An 18,019-nucleotide genomic window follows, 5' to 3' on the forward strand; every position below is an offset into this window, starting at 1 on the left:
AATAAGTCTGATCTAAAAAGCTAAATCTGTTACAGACAGCAGCTAATCACTTCACTCTTATTAAAATGCTAGAGGCACTCCTTAGTGTGCACAGCTCTTGATGATATTTGTAACATGGGAGTTAGGCGGGGAAGCTTGATGTCGGAATTGATAAACATACGATGTTGTTGAGTTTCCCGTGTCTTTCAAAGTTGCGTTGCTCACCAAATGTATAAAATACTCAAATCATCCATTTATATAGTTTTATGGATTCAAAAAGTCTTTAGCTGTTTCACTTTACTTAAAGTTGCAGGACTTCCTGTATGAAAACTAAAGAGAGGTTTGTCCCATCAGACCCTTTGCAGAAGTCCCTTTGGATTTTACAGTAATTTTATGAATGATAAAGTATGTTAAAGTAAAATGGATTTTTCCCTTCAAAAACCCAATTTTATTTGTTGGAATTTTCATCAGAACATTTTGGTTTAGGGCTGCCGTTGATAAATAATAAAATAACTATGCAAAAGATTGGGGTGACAGACACTGGGGATTGAACCTAGGGCTTTGACACTGGACAAATTCCCCAGCTCATTTTACTTTTTATTTTGAGAAAGAGTCTCACTAAGTTGTTTGTTTGGTTTGTTTGTTTGTTTTGGTACCAGAGATCGAACTCGGGACCTCACACTTGCGAGGCAGGTGGCAGCACCACTGAGCTAAATTCCTGGCCCTCGCTAAGTTGTTAAATTGTCCAGGCTGGGCTCAAACTTGTGATCCTCCTACTTCAGCCTCTCAGTATTGCTGGGATTACAAGTGTGTACTATCATGCCTGGCTGAGATTTTTGTTCAATTAATAGTGTTGATTGCTGTTATGGTCTTTATTTTCTGTCCTCCTACCTCAGTTTAAATGGCATAGATCCAGTGTCATCTTTGATACTGTTGGCATTAAGAAAAATTGTAAAACTTGTAAAATCTTAATTACTTACATAACTACTGACGTGAAGAATTATTTTAAGCTTAGTTTATGATGTTATGATTGTCTACGGCCATACCACCCTGAACACGCCTGATCTCATCTGATGTTATGATTTGCTTTTTTGTTTTTTGAGACAGGATCTTGCTATGAATTCCAGGCTAGTCTTGAACTTGTGGCGATCCTCCTGCCTCAGCCTCAAAAGTGCTAGGTTTACAGGATTGTGCCACTGATGTCACAATTTTTAATTTTTAAAATAGCAGTGGCTTATTATACTTGATGACCCCATACCCATCATCATTTTGATGTACATACTTTGGGCACTATGCGTGAAGTACAGATCAGTGATACAATTGGAGGATGTTGTGTTTGGTACTGTTTATCATTCTGTTTGCTTGTGGACATCAGCTTTTGGGTCATGAACAGTGTACAGCACAGCTGCATTTGTGGAATCATTATGGTGCTTTGAATATGAGCTTCAGCATTGTCTCCTGCATAAAAGATAATCTGGATATCTTTAAGATGAAGAACTGATTGAAGTAGATAAATATTGAACATACTGAGTGCTTTGATATAATTAATTTTCTTTAGAACACTTATTCATTAAAAATAGCTATGATGTACTCAGTGGTCGAGTGCTTGCCTAACATGCATGAGTTGCTTTTGCAATCCCAAGCACAAAAGGAACACAGTTGTGATTTGAAGGTAAAATGTTTGCTTATGAAACATCTTTTTCTGAAAAATTCAGGATTAGAATTCTAAGATATTAAATCAACATAATGTAGAATTTTCCTTTGAATATTAACTTATTTGGTAGAATGGCAAAGCGTCTAGAATGATGAAAATTAGCATTAGCTCTTAATCATTTTTCTGTACGTATGCTTTCCTTTGAATATGTTCTTTTCATAAGATGTGCAGAGACTGTCAAATTAATATACATTTTAAGTATTTGTGGTAAAGATTCTGTCTTATTTCTTCATAATCTTGAACAGTTAGGTGTCTTCTGACATTTATTTTGAAACCTTGTAACTTAGATACTAACATCAGTACATTCTGAAAGATTAAATTTATAAAATTATCAAAATAATATAGTTATATAGAAAATAATAGTGACAAATGATTAAATTCCTCACTCTCCCTCCATTTCTTAAAATATTTAAACATAAATCAGATTGCTGTGTGATTATAACTTTTTAAGTCTCTTTTTGAAAAGAAAACTTTGTTTTTCTGATATTTGTTTCAACCTTTATTTCTAAATTACTTGTGTCCTTAGAATTTAGCAGCCAGTACTTTTACTTTATCATACAAGTAAGTAAAAGCAGTATTGTAGTTTAGCAACATTAACAGCAGTTAGGGCTGGGGATTTAGCTCAGTGGTGCTGTCTCCTGGCTCTCGCAAGCGCAAGGTCCCGAGTTCGATCCCCGGTACCAAAAAAAAAAAAAAGCCAACAGCAGTTGGATAATTTCAGGAAGTTAGGGGTACTCACTTGATATCTTCTTCAGAAAAGACCATATGTGGTTTCTTTAAAAGCGGATTTTTACTCACTCTTAGGATCAAAGTTGATTTAACTTTGATGCTTTGACTCAGTTGCTAAGGAGTTAAGAAGGTGGGTCCACAATGATAGAAACTACAAAAGCAAATAGGGATACATACGCAGTTTGGGCGCAGGCATTTAACCTGTGTTTCTTTGATGTTTACAGAGTAAAAACTATAGTATGTACATTTTTAAAAGTTTTGAAAAATGGCAAGTAATGATTCTTAGAAATATCAAGTTCTAAATAAATAGCAATAATAGCCTTCCTTGTGGTTACATTTTAAATTCTTTGTGCATACATTCTGTTACCTTTCCCTTCTTGTAGTGTTTGATGATGGTGATGAGAGAACCCTGAGACGAACCTCTCTCTGCCTGAAAGGGGAGAGGCATTTTGCAGAGAGTGAGGTGAGTAACATGGACAGGGCTTGTGGGTTGAACAGTAGCTACTGATCTAGAAGCAGAATACAAATTCAGTTCATCTGTTTCTTACCCAGACACTTGATCAGCTTCCGTTAACAAATCCAGAGCATTTTGGAACTCCAGTAATTGCAAAGAAGACAAACAGAGGAAGGAGGTCCTCACTTCCTGTGTAAGTTTTTCATACATAGTCTCATTATAGTTATAGTTATTACAACACTAAATGGGTGATATTTTTCTAGCGTAGCTGAGTTTGATTGGGTAACCTTTCCATGGCATCTTGTATTCTCATGTTAGACATGATATGCTCAGGGGACCTACTCTTAACTCTTGCCATTATTTTACTCAAGAATTATTGCAACTCAATTTCTAAAGGGCTACTTTTAAGTTATTCTGGCAAAGTCCATTATTAATATAATAATTTTCCATTTTAAGTGAGCATATTTTTTTCACTTTTTTAATTCTCTTTAAAAAAATTTTTTTAATGTATTTTGGTACTGCGGCTTGAGCCTGAGGCCTTTGCACTGAGCCATGTCCCCAGCCCTTTTATTTTATTGTTTAATGTTGAGAGAGGGTCTCCTTAAGTCACTAAGTTGTCCAGGGTGGGCTTCTCTTGCCTCAGCCTCCCAAACTGCGTAAAAACATTTTAAAATGTTAAAATTTTCAAGAATGATACAATGAACTTCCATGTGTTCTGTATCTAGATTCACCAATTTTTAACATTCTTGGCATATTGGCTTTGTCATTCTCATATATGTGTATATATATATATATATATATATGCACACACATAAAATTTATAATTTTATTTTGCTAAACCATTGGAGACAAAGTAGAAGCATCATGAGCCTTTATCATTAAATTACCAAAATATGAATATCAAATTCAGAAAGTTTAACTCTGATGGCATTCCGCCACCTAACGTGTCCTTATTTCAAGTTTTGCCAGTTGTCCCAGTCACAGCCTTTCTAGCACCTCGGATCCGACCCAAGATCCTGCCCTTCATGTCATTTATGTAAAGTTCTTAAGTCTCCTGTCATCTGGAAACGTTCTTTAGCCTTTTTTGTCTTTTATGGCACTGACAGTTTTGAAGCACACTGGCAAGTTGTTTTGTAGACTGTTCTTTGATTTGGGTTTGGGTTTGTCTGATTGCCATTTCATTATTAAACTCATCTTGTGCATTTTTAATAGTAATAACTATGTAAGCAATGTGTCCTTGGTGCAAAAACATCAGTAAGCATGGTACCAGTTTGTTCCATGATTGGTGACCTTCCACCTGGTGGAAGTGGTGTCTGCTAAGTTTCTAAACCTAAAAATTATATCCTAGTTACCATTTTTCCCTTTGTAACTTATAAATAATTTGGGTGGGGATACTTCGAGGCTATTTAAATACCTTGTTCTTTATCAGTTTCAGTGATTTTTGTCATTTACTGATAATTCTTGCCTAAATAAGTACTATTAAGATTGCAAAATACTGTAATGATTTCCTAGTCTTTCATTCCTGCTAGATATTTTAGTTGTGAAAGTATAGTCTTACAATTAATACTATTTACATTTGAGAGTAAACCTTAGTTATCTCAGGTGAGTAATCGAAACCCTCATAAGTGTTTCATTGAGATATTTCTATACCTTGTTAGATAAAGTATTGTTTGGTGTCTGATATTAAAAAAATAAAAGGGCAATTGTCAAAAAAAAAGAAGAAAAGAAAATTTATTTGGCATTTAAAAAACAGAAGCGGAGTTGTTAAAAAAAAAGAAAAGTATATTTGGCACAGTGAGCATTTATTGGTGGTGGAATTGGGCTTTTCTGTCCCAGCTGGTGAATGACAGGAGAACTTGAGTCCAGGTCCTTGCTGATTTGCCGCAGTGGACTCAGTTACCACTGACAGCTCAGGACCACTCGTGCAGGGCCAAGGAGGTTTCCATAGCCTCAATTCAGGTAGACGTGGAGAGGCTGCCTGAGGGACTGGGGCTGAACATGTTCACTTCACATCACTGTGATGGTGTGTTCCGGATGATGATCTAGCCATCCTGCCTTTCAGTAACGAGGATGAGAAGGAGGAAGAAAGTAGTGAAGAGGAAGATGAAGATAAGCAACGTCTCAATGATGAGTTGTTAGGAAAAATTGTGAGAGTGGTTTCTACACCTGAGAGGCCTGAATGGTACCCTGCTTTGGTAAGTAGGCTTCTTTGCATCGTTCATCAAACATAAAATGTTTGTTTATCATGGATTTAATAATTGAGCAGTCCGATCTACAAAATTGTGCTTTGCTCTTGTTGCTTCCTTTCTTTCCTTGTCTCACACTCATGTTTTGGGCTCTTCAGTTCTCCCTTCAGAGTGTGTCCGAGGCCCCTTTTTCCTCTTGCCCAACACCCTTCCACAGTTTCAGGTTCCCTTGGCTTCACTGTTGAGTGCTTTCTTTACTAAATTCACACTACATTTCTAGAACTAACTTGTAAAGAGAAATCTTTTTAAGAGGCTGATTTAATTGTGGCAGTCCTGTTCTCAGAGATGCCCCTGTCAGGGGTGATAGATGCCCGGCAGCCGCAGCTCCTCTGAAAGCTGAGTTGAGAGAGACCAGCCTGGGTAACGTAAATTCCTTCTCAAAATAAAGAAAGAGACAATAAAATATGCCTTCAACAAATCTACTGATTTTACCCTCTTTGATGGGGTATTTGAGGCCATCCCTACCTCATTTGTTTCCTCTTTTTCCTGTAAACTCTACTCAGTTCTTTTTTTAAAAAAAATTTTTTAAATTTTTCCTCGTACGTGTTTGTGGTGCATAACGATTACATTCACCGTGGGGAGTTGGTACGTGGACATTCCGAATTTTAATCAGATTCTTTCTTAACTGCCCCCGCAGTAACATATTTCAGTTTTCTGAGCCTTCACCTTGCCTCAAATTATTAGTATTCCTGACGATCTGCAGTGATTTTGGCTTTGTGCGTGAGTTCCTTAGAAGAGAGTAGTACGTAACTTGGGGTATTTATTGTATTGCTGTCCAGAAATTTACCAACACACCTATGAAATGGCATGATAATTAGAGATTACTGAATAAATTAAAAGGGACTTGGTGCAGGCACTGGATTAGGACAGGGAGTAAGTGTTAGGATGTGTTCACCTGGATTTTAAAGGAGTCTTTAGAAATGACAAGTCTTAGGCAAGTTAATAAAGAAATATTCTTTGCTCACATGGAGAAAGAATGAGAAGAGATGGACATTATTTCATGAGACCAATCAAAAATGCTTGGTAGTAGTTCTCATCTCTGCTGGAAATTTAACTATTTGATTTGGCTACTAGATGAGAGTAGGGAAATAGGAAATAAGACTGCAAGATAATTTGCATCTGAGGTAGAACTAGGAATTTGGAAACCACACTGCAGAGGATTTTGTAGAATGGCTGAGCTCAGTGTTTAGGAATGTTAATGACGCAGTGGAAATGTTGCATCCATTGCTCTCGGGAAGATGGGAGCCAGCAAAATGAATCTGAGGCCATGAGAGTAGCTGACAGGTGAGGTGAGCAGGCTGTGGGTTGTGCCCTGCTCATTCTTTAAGACTTAGGACTCTGCTTCCCTTTGCCACCTGGGTTGACTCTTCCTCCTCAGAGTTTTCATATGGTGCCCTGCCTATTGGTATCACTGCACTTAAGTATATTTTAAAAATTACACTATGCCAAATTTTCATCACATCAGACATTCATAAATTGTATTTTTTTGGACAAAAACTGCAATTAAGCTTAGAATGAATCCTGATCTTTTTAAAGTGGTGGTCACATTTTATTGTCTATCTCATTCGTTTTATAGAGTAACTGAGTAGTTATCTAGAAAGCCAGTAGGCTAAACAAAAAATGAGTTCTTCTCAAGTGATTTGTAAATAATGGGAGCTATTTATAATGGAATTGTTTCTTTTTTGTGGTAGTAAGGTTTTGTGTTTATTAAAGATAGAAAAAAAACGGGCTGCGTAAAACTAGGAGAATAAGTACAGGCTACAGGATGAGCACCGGCTACCGTGAGAGAACACAGTAGCCAGGAACTATTTTGTATAAAATAACCACATGAAGCAGGACCCGGGAGGCTGAAGCAGGAGGATTGAGAGTCAGGGCCAGTCTAGGCCTCTCAACAAGAGCTCATCTTTTTTTTTTTTTTTTTTTTTACCGTTTGTAAACACTTTCTATTTAATCCTGTTCAGGACTTTTATTAGATACATGCTGTTGCTATCCTCATTTTACTAATGACACACTGAGGCAGAGAGACAGGTAATTTTCTGAGGCTGTACAGCAGGGAAATGGCAGAGTCAGGATAGAATCTGGGCAGCCTATTTTACCTACTGTGTATACTGCATAAAACAGTTTTATTTGAGACAAAGGGAAGTAAATCAGTAAAAACCCAAAGATGAAAATAAATGATGTGTATTAATATTAAATTTGGTAGGAGTTACTAAAAGTTGTATATTCTGTGTGGGCCAAACAGTGTATCTTGGGATCTTGTCACATTCTCACTAATAAAAATTTACAAAGTATCCAAGTACTATTGCAGTGTATCCTCATGCATGACCAAATTCCTGATCATTTAGATGTCCTTTGCTTTTCAAATATATTGTTTTGCTCAGCAGTGTTTAGTGTTTCCAGAAATTATGCAACTACATTATTGTGAATTTAGAAACATTGTCTTTTGCCTGGGCCAAAGTAAAAACAATACGTAGGCATTGTCAAGTGATGGATTTACAAAAAGCATTCTTTAAATAAAAGCCAGAGAGGATATGAAGCCAAAAGGCTTAGGACTGAGTTTGGATCCATCATTTACTGGCTCCAAACCGTGTCTTCCATATGTAGATAATGGAAGCATCACTATCCACTCAGTACTTCAAACTTGGAGTCTTTTTTTTTTTTTTTTTTTTTGGTACTGGGGATCAAACTTGGGTCCTTTTGCTTGCAGGGCAGGCAGCGGAACCACTGAGCTAAATGCCTGGCCCAAACTTGGAGTCTTTTGCTCTTCTGTTTTCCTTAATCTTCTAAATCCAAATGATCACTTTGTTCTGATGAGTCTAACTCCTACTGCTTCTTAATTCTTAATTCTTCATCCTCACTTTGTTTTCATCTTCACTGTTTCTAGTCCAACAGTTTTCCAGCTAATCCACTTTCTCCACTGTGGCTTCCCCATTGGCTCCTAAGCACAGCATGGAAGGGCTTGCTGAGGGTTATGAGGGCGGGCTTTCTGGATACCTAGCCTGCTGTGTCTCACCAGCACCTTCACTGCCAGCATCCCAGCAGTAATCACGACAGATTGGACTGACCTCTGTGGCTCCTGGGGCTGGTTGTCTTCCATGTGCTGTGCCTGCTCCTCACCTACTTCTTATCCCAGAGATGCAGACTACAGATTGGTCTCTCTTCCTCTGCCTTGTTGCTTTAGTCTACTGAGCTGAGTACATCAATGCCGTGAAGTGGTGGCTGTTTTCCAAAACTAGTATTTTGACTCAAGGGGAATGATCGTTTCTTGGTGCCACTGTTGCTCAATGTCATGATTGTCGTGCAAGACTTTGTTGATGAATGACCTGGAGAACCTCTGACCAGTGATCTCAGTGGAAACTCCAAAATGATATGGGGGGAAGAGATACAACTCCCAAACCTACTAAATATCTGAAACGCAAGTTGGTGTTCTCTAAAATCAAAGAATGAATTCTAGGAACAACAGAGGTTGAGAGTAGGACAATCTTACTGGGAGGAAGAAAGCTTCTGCCTGAGAGACAGAGGGGGACCGGAAAGTGGGTTGCCCCAACAAGAGCTTATCTTAAAAAAGAAGCCACTTGAGAAGTTAGAGGATCCAGAATTGCTCTTTTAAAAAATATATTCATTTTCTGAGCAAGGGAAACAGGAAGCAACTAGTTCTTTGTTTTGTATTTCAGGTGGTCTCTCCCAGCTGTAATGATGACATCACAGTGAAAAAGGATCAGTGTTTAGTTCGATCATTTATTGATTCTAAATTGTGAGTAATGAGTTACTAATAATGTTACATGGGAGGAGTAAAAATGCATCGGGGGGGGGGTACCAGGAATCAAACTCAGGACCTTGTGCTTGCCAGGCAGGTGCAGCGCCGCTGAGCTAAATCCCTGGCCCTGGGAGGAGTAAAATTAGAAGCACAGTAGGGCCGGGATTTAGCTCAGCAGCGCTGCACCTGCCTCGAAAGTGCAAGGTCCTGAGTTCGATCCCTGGTACCACAAAAAAAAAAAAGGAAGCACAGTGATAGACCTCCTCCACCAAGACTTTCTTTTTAAAAAGTCTAATAATTTATGAACTGAGAAGTTGATATCTAACATGCTTTGACATTTTATAATGTAAGCTATTTTGTACTGATAAACTTTATATAAAAACTATCAACAGTACATGAAAATAGTGTTTAAACCATGTTTGCTTATTTTTTTAATGAAATGTGGTATTGGATTTTTCTTTAATTACAGAGTTCTTTATTTTTATCATGTGTTCTATTATGAATTATAGAATTTATTTTTAATAGAATTATATTATGAAAATAATTATCTTGCCTTTTTTCTGATTAAAATCCTGACTTTCAGAAACTTTCCCAGCTTTATCTCTGTTTAAAAAAAAAAGTAAAAGCTGGGCTGGTGCCACTTGCCTGTGAGCCCAGCACTCGGGATGCTGAGGCAGGAGGATCACTGCTAATTTGAGGCCAGCCTGAGCTATATAGAAAAACAAACAAAAACCTTAAAATTAGGGCTGGGATGTGGCCCAGTGGTAAGAGTCCTTGTCTAAGCCTATACAAGATCTAAGTTTGATCCCTAACATATCCCCCTCCCCCCACAAAAGTAAAAGGAAACATATATTTATTGAGGCATGATTCTCTGTAAAAATGAATACCATGATATACCTTATAATGGTAAAAGGATTTTAATACTGTCTTCAAGTAATTGCTTTTTTAAACTAAAATTAGTAAAAGTTAAATATTGAACTACTATTAAAATAAGCATTATTGTCTACAAGTGTGGAAAGCATCATGCTGATAGAAATTACCCCTTAACTATCTGTTGGAGGATTGTGTAGAATGAAGTACTCCAAATTTGAAGGTCTCAAATTTTAATGTTCTTTGACTATGTAAAATTTTGGGATTAGGATAGTATCTTTCCCTGTAGTTCCACTAACCCTTTTCTAAGAATTTGAATTTGTGTGGTCTTTGACTTTTAAAACAGCATATAGGCAAAGTAACTTTTAAGTTCTGAGGTTCATGTGTTTAATGGATTAACATGGACTACTTGAGTGCTAATTTTTATTTAATAAGTGGTTTTCCTCCTCTTTTATTCTTCCCTCTAATTAGTTATGCTATAGCGAGGAAGGATATTAAAGAAGTAGACATTCTCAATCTGCCGGAATCTGAACTCTCTGCTAAACCAGGTAAAATAAGGACAAACCAATCCATTATTTCATAGCATAGCTCTTTAGGGACAGTAGTGAGTAAAGTAAGACCTACTACTCTCTCAGGCCATTTTAAGTGTTTAACGGTGTAACTACTCCTCTTTGATGGCAGGTTTTTTTTTAAATGTTTAGATAAAATGTTTGATTTGTAATTTGTAAACTTTTTTGTTTTATCATTTCGATTTCTAACAGCATTCCCTAACAGTTATGCAACATTGTAACTTATGAGATGTGTTCCAGTTTACTATATCATTTTGTAATAGCTGGATTTGAATTCAGGATCTTCTCACTCTTTTGAGGGTCATACGTTTGCTATAGCTCTGTGCTAATAATTCCACAGCAACTAAAGTATACTTTCACTCTTAGAGCTGCAGAAAGCGAGTATCTTCTTAAAAGCTAGAGTTGTTCCTGACAATTGGAAAATGGATCTAAGTGAAATCCTGGAGTCGTCCAGTAGTGATGATGAAGACGGCCCAGCTGAAGAAAACGATGAAGAAAAGGAAAAGGAAACCAAAAAGGAAGAAGAGGAGGTGGTAGGTACAGTTTTATGTTTATAACAAACAGAAACATGTTAATGCTCTCTAGTACAAATAACATGTTAATGCTCTCTAGTACAAATAATAACCCTCATATATTTTTCCTCTGTTGAGAGTGTTTGTTTCAGTCCATTTTTGATTTGGAGGTTGAGGACACTTCTTTGGCTCTTGCCTCAGTGTGTCAAGCAGGATTAATTTTTAGTAGGGAGAAGTCACAAACAGGGCTGAGCATGGAGCTCATCAGCACTGGCCTCGCGTGTGCAAGGTCCTGGGTTCAGCCCCTTCCCCAAAAAAGGAGCATGAAATTACAGGGAAGTGCTTTTCATCAATCAGCAAATATAAATCAGTTTAGGGTCTTTTCCAAATAACCCAGGAAGAAGGATATGGAACTTTTAGGTATTTTTGAATGGGTTACTTGTTTAAACCATTACTATATGAAGGAACTGTTAATATCCTACTTTAAAGATGAAGTAAGTGAGATTCAGAAAGGTTAAACAACTTTCCCAAGGCGACACAACTAAAAAGTGGAGAGTGGATTGAACCCAGGTCTGGTTTCTCTTAGCTTCAAAACCTTTTCTGAAGGCAAAAAATTCCTATCTAAACCTGATGCAAATTTCAGTTGATAAACAGTAAAGATTTCGGTTGTATTTTCTAAGTGCAGATAGTTGTCTTTGTAATACTGCCATGTCATTTAAAATATAATCATAAATAATCCATGAAATACACATAATTGCTTACTTGAGTATTATCCGTTTATTCAACAGTATTTAAAAATTTTCCAGTATATTTTTGGTTTTAGGGGATTAGAGGTTTGAGGCAAAACAAAGAAAATGCACTGAGAGAGAGAGCCTATTTAAACGTGAAAAATACTTAGGTGGAAAATGTAAAATACTTGTTTCTCTTTTACATACACAAATGTGAATTTATGAAGAAACACAAGTATACTTGTATATGGTGAGGGGTAGACGCTATTTCTTGCCTTTTACTTCCCCTGCAGTATTTGGTTTTTTACACTCTGAAATCGGAATGGCGGTTCATACTTACAGGCTGCCTACAGAGTTGCCATAGTAACGTGCTGTTGGTTTTAAGTGAGCATGCTCGGAAAGACAGGAAGGTTTAGCAGAGGCTTGGCAGGTTGCCAGTGGAGGTTTGCCAGATGCTTTGAAATGGGCTGTCTTTCTTTTCCTTTCATGTAATGTCTGATTTTTATGTGGAAGAGAATATAAGTAGTGCTGTAGAACCCTGCGGATGCTATGCCCTAAGAGGGGAAACAAATATTTGCAAGTCAGACTGAACAGTGTCCAGACCCTGTACTGATTAAGTAGAAGGGGAATCTAACCATTCTGCATTTGAAGGAAAATGCAGCACATAGGTAAGAATTTTTTTGTGTGTGTACTTAGTTACCATTTTGTTTGCCAAAGTGAGATTGAATAGGAATCTTAGGTATTGATGATGTGGTTTGTACAAGTGTAATTGTTTCTTGTAAAAAAGACAGTAGGGATCTATTTTTAGATTATCAGAAGGAAGGCTATTTTTTTTAAACATGACATAGATTTTGGAATGAAAATGGTAACAGGACAGTTTGGCAAATTTGGGATTTAAAAGCTGAATATTAAATGTGATTTTTGTATTTTATCTGTTTATTTATAGATTATGTATTTTCAAGGCAAATAGGCCACATTTTTCAGGGTCTGAACTGTTGTATTCTGTGGTTTAGCGCTTGTTCTTTAAATTAGCATTAGTTAGAACCTTATATTACCAAATATTGAAAACATTAATCTGTTTAATTTTGCTAATACTTTTAATTGGTGTCCCTTGCAGAATGCATTTCCCTACCCTCTCCAAACCCTGAAATTTTAAACAAAGAAGGTGAAAAGAGCTTTGTAGGAAGTTGCAGAGTGTGGCTATAAAACAGTAAATAGTGCTCCTATTAATAGTGATTAATTTTATAATATTACAGTGTTTTATTCAAGCTGTGAGTAAACGTTAATGAAAACAGAATGAAGAGCAGAGGCAAAGCTCTGTTACCTATTGTTTGTAGGAAATAGTAAAGAAATTTTAAAGGGTAAAGACATAAGGATATTGTTGTCTAAAAATATAACACTTAAATTATGATCTTGTTAAAATTAAGTGGATCAGGGTGCTTTTCATCTACTGAAAAATAACAGTAAACATTACAGAATGTAAACACTGGTTTACATGATTATTTTAATTTATTTTTCACATGGCCAGTTTCATAGCATTTGCTTTATTGAATTCCTTGATACAAACTAATTCCTCCTTTCCTCTGGCCATACAAGTAGGTTTCCTTAAAAAGAATCAGCTGCATTTCTTGCTCTTGGATTTAAGATTTAGTTGCTGAATCATTCTAACTTGTTTTGATCAGTAATTTTTAAAAAAACTAACATATTGATAAACTGAAAAACATTTTAATCTATGTACAACAAAGAGGTAAAAATGAATATAGCATGAAATGAGTAATCTGATAAGCCGGGGCCTACCTGGCTTAGTCATTATGGGCCTTTGCCACAAAAGTGAGGCTCAGCTGTTGTGTTACTTTACAGATCCCAAGTCTTCCCAAAACGTAATGACGACAGCAGTTTCAGGAAGATTCATTGTTGGTGTACAGTGATCAAAATGACCTTTTATAATATTCTCTGAGCCATTATGAAAATACTGCAGCCTGACTTTGACGTGTGTAGTACATCAGGCAGTTCCGTGCAGTAGGATCATACAAGTGTTAGACATCTCTGCAGTGGTAATTCCATCTGATGCTTGGGATGTGCTAACCTAAAAGTAACAAGGAGATTAGAGACGCCACAGCTTTTCTTGGAGTAGCATCTTTTTCTTTTTAAATTTATTTAATATTATCTTGAATTCTGAAGCATTTGTTCAGGATACAAGTGCAAAAAATACATCTCACACTCTTACGGCTTGGGAAAAGACATGAGGAGCTGACAGAAAGTAGGCCTTATCTATTTGATTACTTTAAATTTTGACTCATTGATACTTATGTTGAAAAAAGCCCTGGAGAATATATTTATGGTATTACTTCAATGTCTCAGTTATGAAAAGTTTATATTAGGAAAGGTATTACTGCATTTTTTTAATTGAAAATGCCAGGTAAACACAAGTAATGATATTAATTATTCTTTTATTTCTTGTATTTACTTTGGATAAATATAGAGGTTTTTTTAAATAAATGAATGATTAGATTGACCATTAAGAGGAATTTGACTGGTCTTAGCTTTTTAAATCTTTATGTTTTACTATAAGTAGACTTATGTATTGAGTACTTTAAAAAAATCTCTTGGGCCTGGGATTTAGCTCAGTGGTTCCACCACCTGACCCACAAGCGCAAGGACCCGAGTTCAATCCCCAGTGCCAAAAAAAAAGCCTCTTTTATCATTTCATATTTAGTAATGAAAGTTAGGTTTAGTGAAATTTTTACAAAAACTGCTCCTTTTAATGTAGAAGTAATGACACTTATTTTTCTACTCTTACAGATTTCCTAGAGAATCACTGTTAAACTTGATGCCTAAGATTATATTTTACTATTATAAAAATCATTAGTGTTTGACTTTTTAAATTCATAGAAACATGTATATTAGGCATGGTTGCACACATTTGTAATCCCAGCACTCAGGAGGCTGAGGCAGGAGGATCTTTGGGAGTTTGAGGCCAGCCTGAACTACATAGCAAAACTCTGGTTTTTGATGTTAAATCAAGTGTTATTTTTGCTTATTAATCTGTGCCTTTTTCATAGATTGTAAAGGCAGTGGTTAGTGATCATTCAAGATCACTTTGGGCATAAAACCTATAGAAGATAGTTGATAACGCAGGAAAACCATGCTAAATCAATAAAATTTAAAGAGGATTTCAAATGTAGTGTAAATCTTTTAGTTATATCTGATAACTTCAACTGCCAGTCAAGTTTCTGTGCAGATCCTGAAAAGTCAACCTTCAATAAACAATTGAGACCTTAACTTAAACTCAAATATAACAACTTACTTTCTTTTTTCTTCCGCTTTTGCATTGCTGGGGATTTAACCCAGGGCCCTGCACATCTAGGCAAGTGCTTTAGCACTGAGCTCTGCCCCTAGGCCATCCCTTGCTGAATACTATAGCATTTTTTTTCTGGTACAGGGGATCAAACTCGGGGACCTAGCACTTTCGAGGCAGGCTGCGGAACCGCTGGGCTAAATCCCTGGCCGACTTGCTGAATTCTTACAAGTTAACTTACAAGCAAACTCTTTCTTCACCATGTTAGCATGAGATTTTGGCAAATTAATCTAATCAGATTAGTAAGGATTGCACATTCATACACATAAATACAGCTTCATTTTTATGTACTTGAGTAACACTTTATATTAATATGTTTTATAGTTGTAGTCATATAAAAGGGTTGACTGATAACTGAACACTTGGATTTGATAGCACCCAGACCTCATCTGGATGATTAAAATGTGTGTACTTTTCAAATGAGGGAGAATTACCAAGCTCCATTAACGCTATATGATAAAAGAGTCACATAATCATTTATTTTAGGAAGGGTGTTGTTAAATGTAAAACAGTGTCTTACCACATTATGTGATCCCTGAAATTTTCTGTAAGTTTATAACAGGGATGGACAGTAACACTAAATTTTATGATTATCAAATTTCAGTGGGCCTTTGGTCAGTTCGCAGCTTCTGTTATCAGACATTATCCCTTCCATTAAACCAACAGCCCTAGCTCTGCTTTACTCCAACTTCAGAAATTGAGCTGGGTGGGGTCTTAGTCCTCGATGACCACTGTGTGGTTGGGGATACAGTGTCATCATCTGTAAGACAGATCCTTCCGTTCTCCCATGAGTCTCATTCCCTTTTTTCTTTCAGGAAATCTGAGACTGTCAACTCTCCTTTTCTTTTTTGCATGTTTAAACTATTCCTGTCCACAGTATGGGTCTCCCCCCAGCCCCACCTTTTAGCAGTACTGGGGATCAGAACCAGGGATGCTCCACCACTTAGCCACACCCTCAGCCCTTTTTTTTTATTTTGAGATAGGGTCTTGCTAAGTTGCCCAGGTTGAACTCAAACTTGTGATTCTCCCGGCTTGGCTACCCTGGTAGCTAGGACTGCAGGCATGTGCCTCACACCTGGCTTCACATGAGCTTTTTAGAAGATGCTTACTCTTACCTTCCGACAACTCCACATTCCCTGCACCAGTGTTCTGGCAGCCTCTCTGTTGTTGCTTGTGTTGACCCCACCCTCCTGGCCTGATTGCTTAGTTATATACACTGCACCTGGCCCTTTCACTATAACCAGGACAACTTTCTTAAAGTCACCAGTAACCTCCAACAAACGTTTCTACTAAATCAAACAAATCTCTGTGACTACAGCATTCCACACCCGCCACACCTCTAACTTTTTTTTAAAACACCTGGACTCTCATGACATTACATGTTTTTCCTTGTTTGCTTCCTAACCAAATGATATAATGGCTCCATATCTGTGTGTGTATCACAGATATCTCTCCTTAGCTGCAGACATTTATATCAGACTGCCCATGAGACTTCCTTGTCTGGTAAGTACTCAAGCTGAACATGCACAGGACGGCACGGACTTCCTCCCTTCTCCCAAACCTGCCTTTTCCCTCCTTGTTCCTAACTCGTGGTAACGGAAGCACCCTCCGTCCAGGTGCATGGAAGGCATCTCGATCCTTCCCTCCCTTGCCCTGCCCCCCAGTTTTTCAGACATGCAGCTTTTGCTCTTTGGCCTATTGAGTAGCTCTCAGATTGGCCTACTGTGGTTTCTACTGTCTGCCAACCCTGTTCCAAGCCATTGTTCCTTACTTGATTAATGCAGTGGCGCCCTGTTCCCCCCCAGGTCTGAGCTTGCCCTCTTGCAGTCTGTTCTGTGTATTAGAGTAAAGTAGTTTCTATTGTTGTTGCTTGGAGCCAGAACTATGTATGATTCCTTTGGGGATAAAGTAATCTTAGGATATAAAGAGAATATAGTTTTTGGGTTTTTTTTGAATATTTGAATATTGAATATTTCTAAAACGTGATACAAATATAATGTGTCTCTTTCTAAAAGCAGCATACTGAATATTATTTAGCCTCATCTATTCCTGTAATAGAGTGCTGTCATGGCTCTTGGCCCTTACACCAGTGCTGTCAAATGTCACTTTTTACATATGATAACTTGAGATCATTTTTCACAATTCTTTTGACCCATGAATCACTTGAGTTACCAGGCTTTTGTTTTTTTATTTTTAGTTAAACATATAGGTTAAGATTTAAAATTCTGTCTCCCTCTCTCTCTCTGTGTGTATCACTCTATCTCTCTCTATCTCTCTATCATCTTTCTTTCTTTTTTAGAAGGAGTCTTAGTGTCTTGTCTGCCCAAGTTGGCCTTGGACTCCTGGGCTGAAGAAATCCTCTTGCTTCAGCTTCCCAAACAGCTGGGACTACTGGTGTACATAGCATTTCCTTTTTAAATTTTATTTTTAGTTCAGTAAGGTGTTGTGACAGTGTATATCACCAGAACGTGTTATACCACTGTTAAATATTTCGATTTTTGGCTGGGGATAGCTCAGTGGTAGTGATTTCCTAGTCTGTATGAGGCCCTGGGTTTAATTCCCAGCTTCTATAAAGGTAGAGACAAGCAACGGTGATGACACCAAGTAATTTTTTCAGTTTATTCTTAGAGAGTTGGTGGTTTTTCAATGAAAACTGCTTTATCCTTGAAACAGTTTTTGAGTCTGCGTGAGAGATATTAAGCACATACTGTGTATGTACATGAGAGAGCAATATTGTGAGGGGGAGTTACATGATCTTGCAGTTTCTTCCAAGGAACACCTTACAATAAATCTAGAACCTTACAATAAATCTTCCCAAACTTTGCTGCTTTTGTATGTATAAATGAGAAAGCAGGTTTAGAGAAGTTACCCATGGTTTCACAGGTTATTCAGAAACTTTTCTCTCTTCCTCTATATTGTGCATTTCTGTGAAACCTGGGAGTGTCAGGGTTTCGGGTTCCCCTCTTGTCACCATTACAGACAGAATTAAGTTAAACATATTAAACCATCATGAAATAATCCCTGAATCAGTAAGTGGATGTGGGCTGTGCTGTTATCCTAGCAAATTTCTGTTTGAAGACAAGATACTGGGAGATTTATGGTA

At 37.2% G+C, this 18,019-nt stretch overlaps 1 protein-coding gene across 4 annotated transcripts in view; it reads left to right on the forward strand.

The window, feature by feature from the left end:
* Arid4a (AT-rich interaction domain 4A) overlaps window positions 1–18,019 on the forward strand; it is a 74,169-nt gene that overhangs the window by 18,433 nt on the left and 37,717 nt on the right. For all 4 annotated transcript variants that reach the window (XM_004871104.3, XM_004871105.3, XM_021249215.2 and 1 more), the window contains exons 6-11: window positions 2,806–2,885; window positions 2,975–3,069; window positions 4,939–5,071; window positions 8,797–8,876; window positions 10,221–10,297; window positions 10,685–10,851. In XM_004871104.3, coding sequence (XP_004871161.2) covers window positions 2,806–2,885; window positions 2,975–3,069; window positions 4,939–5,071; window positions 8,797–8,876; window positions 10,221–10,297; window positions 10,685–10,851 — 632 coding nt within the window. The remainder of the gene's footprint in view (window positions 1–2,805; window positions 2,886–2,974; window positions 3,070–4,938; window positions 5,072–8,796; window positions 8,877–10,220; window positions 10,298–10,684; window positions 10,852–18,019) is intronic.

This window comes from Heterocephalus glaber, unplaced genomic scaffold (assembly GCF_053883595.1).
Source record: "Heterocephalus glaber isolate CG9 unplaced genomic scaffold, H.glaber_assembly_v1.0 deba00001118, whole genome shotgun sequence".
Lineage (NCBI taxonomy): Eukaryota > Metazoa > Chordata > Mammalia > Rodentia > Bathyergidae > Heterocephalus > Heterocephalus glaber.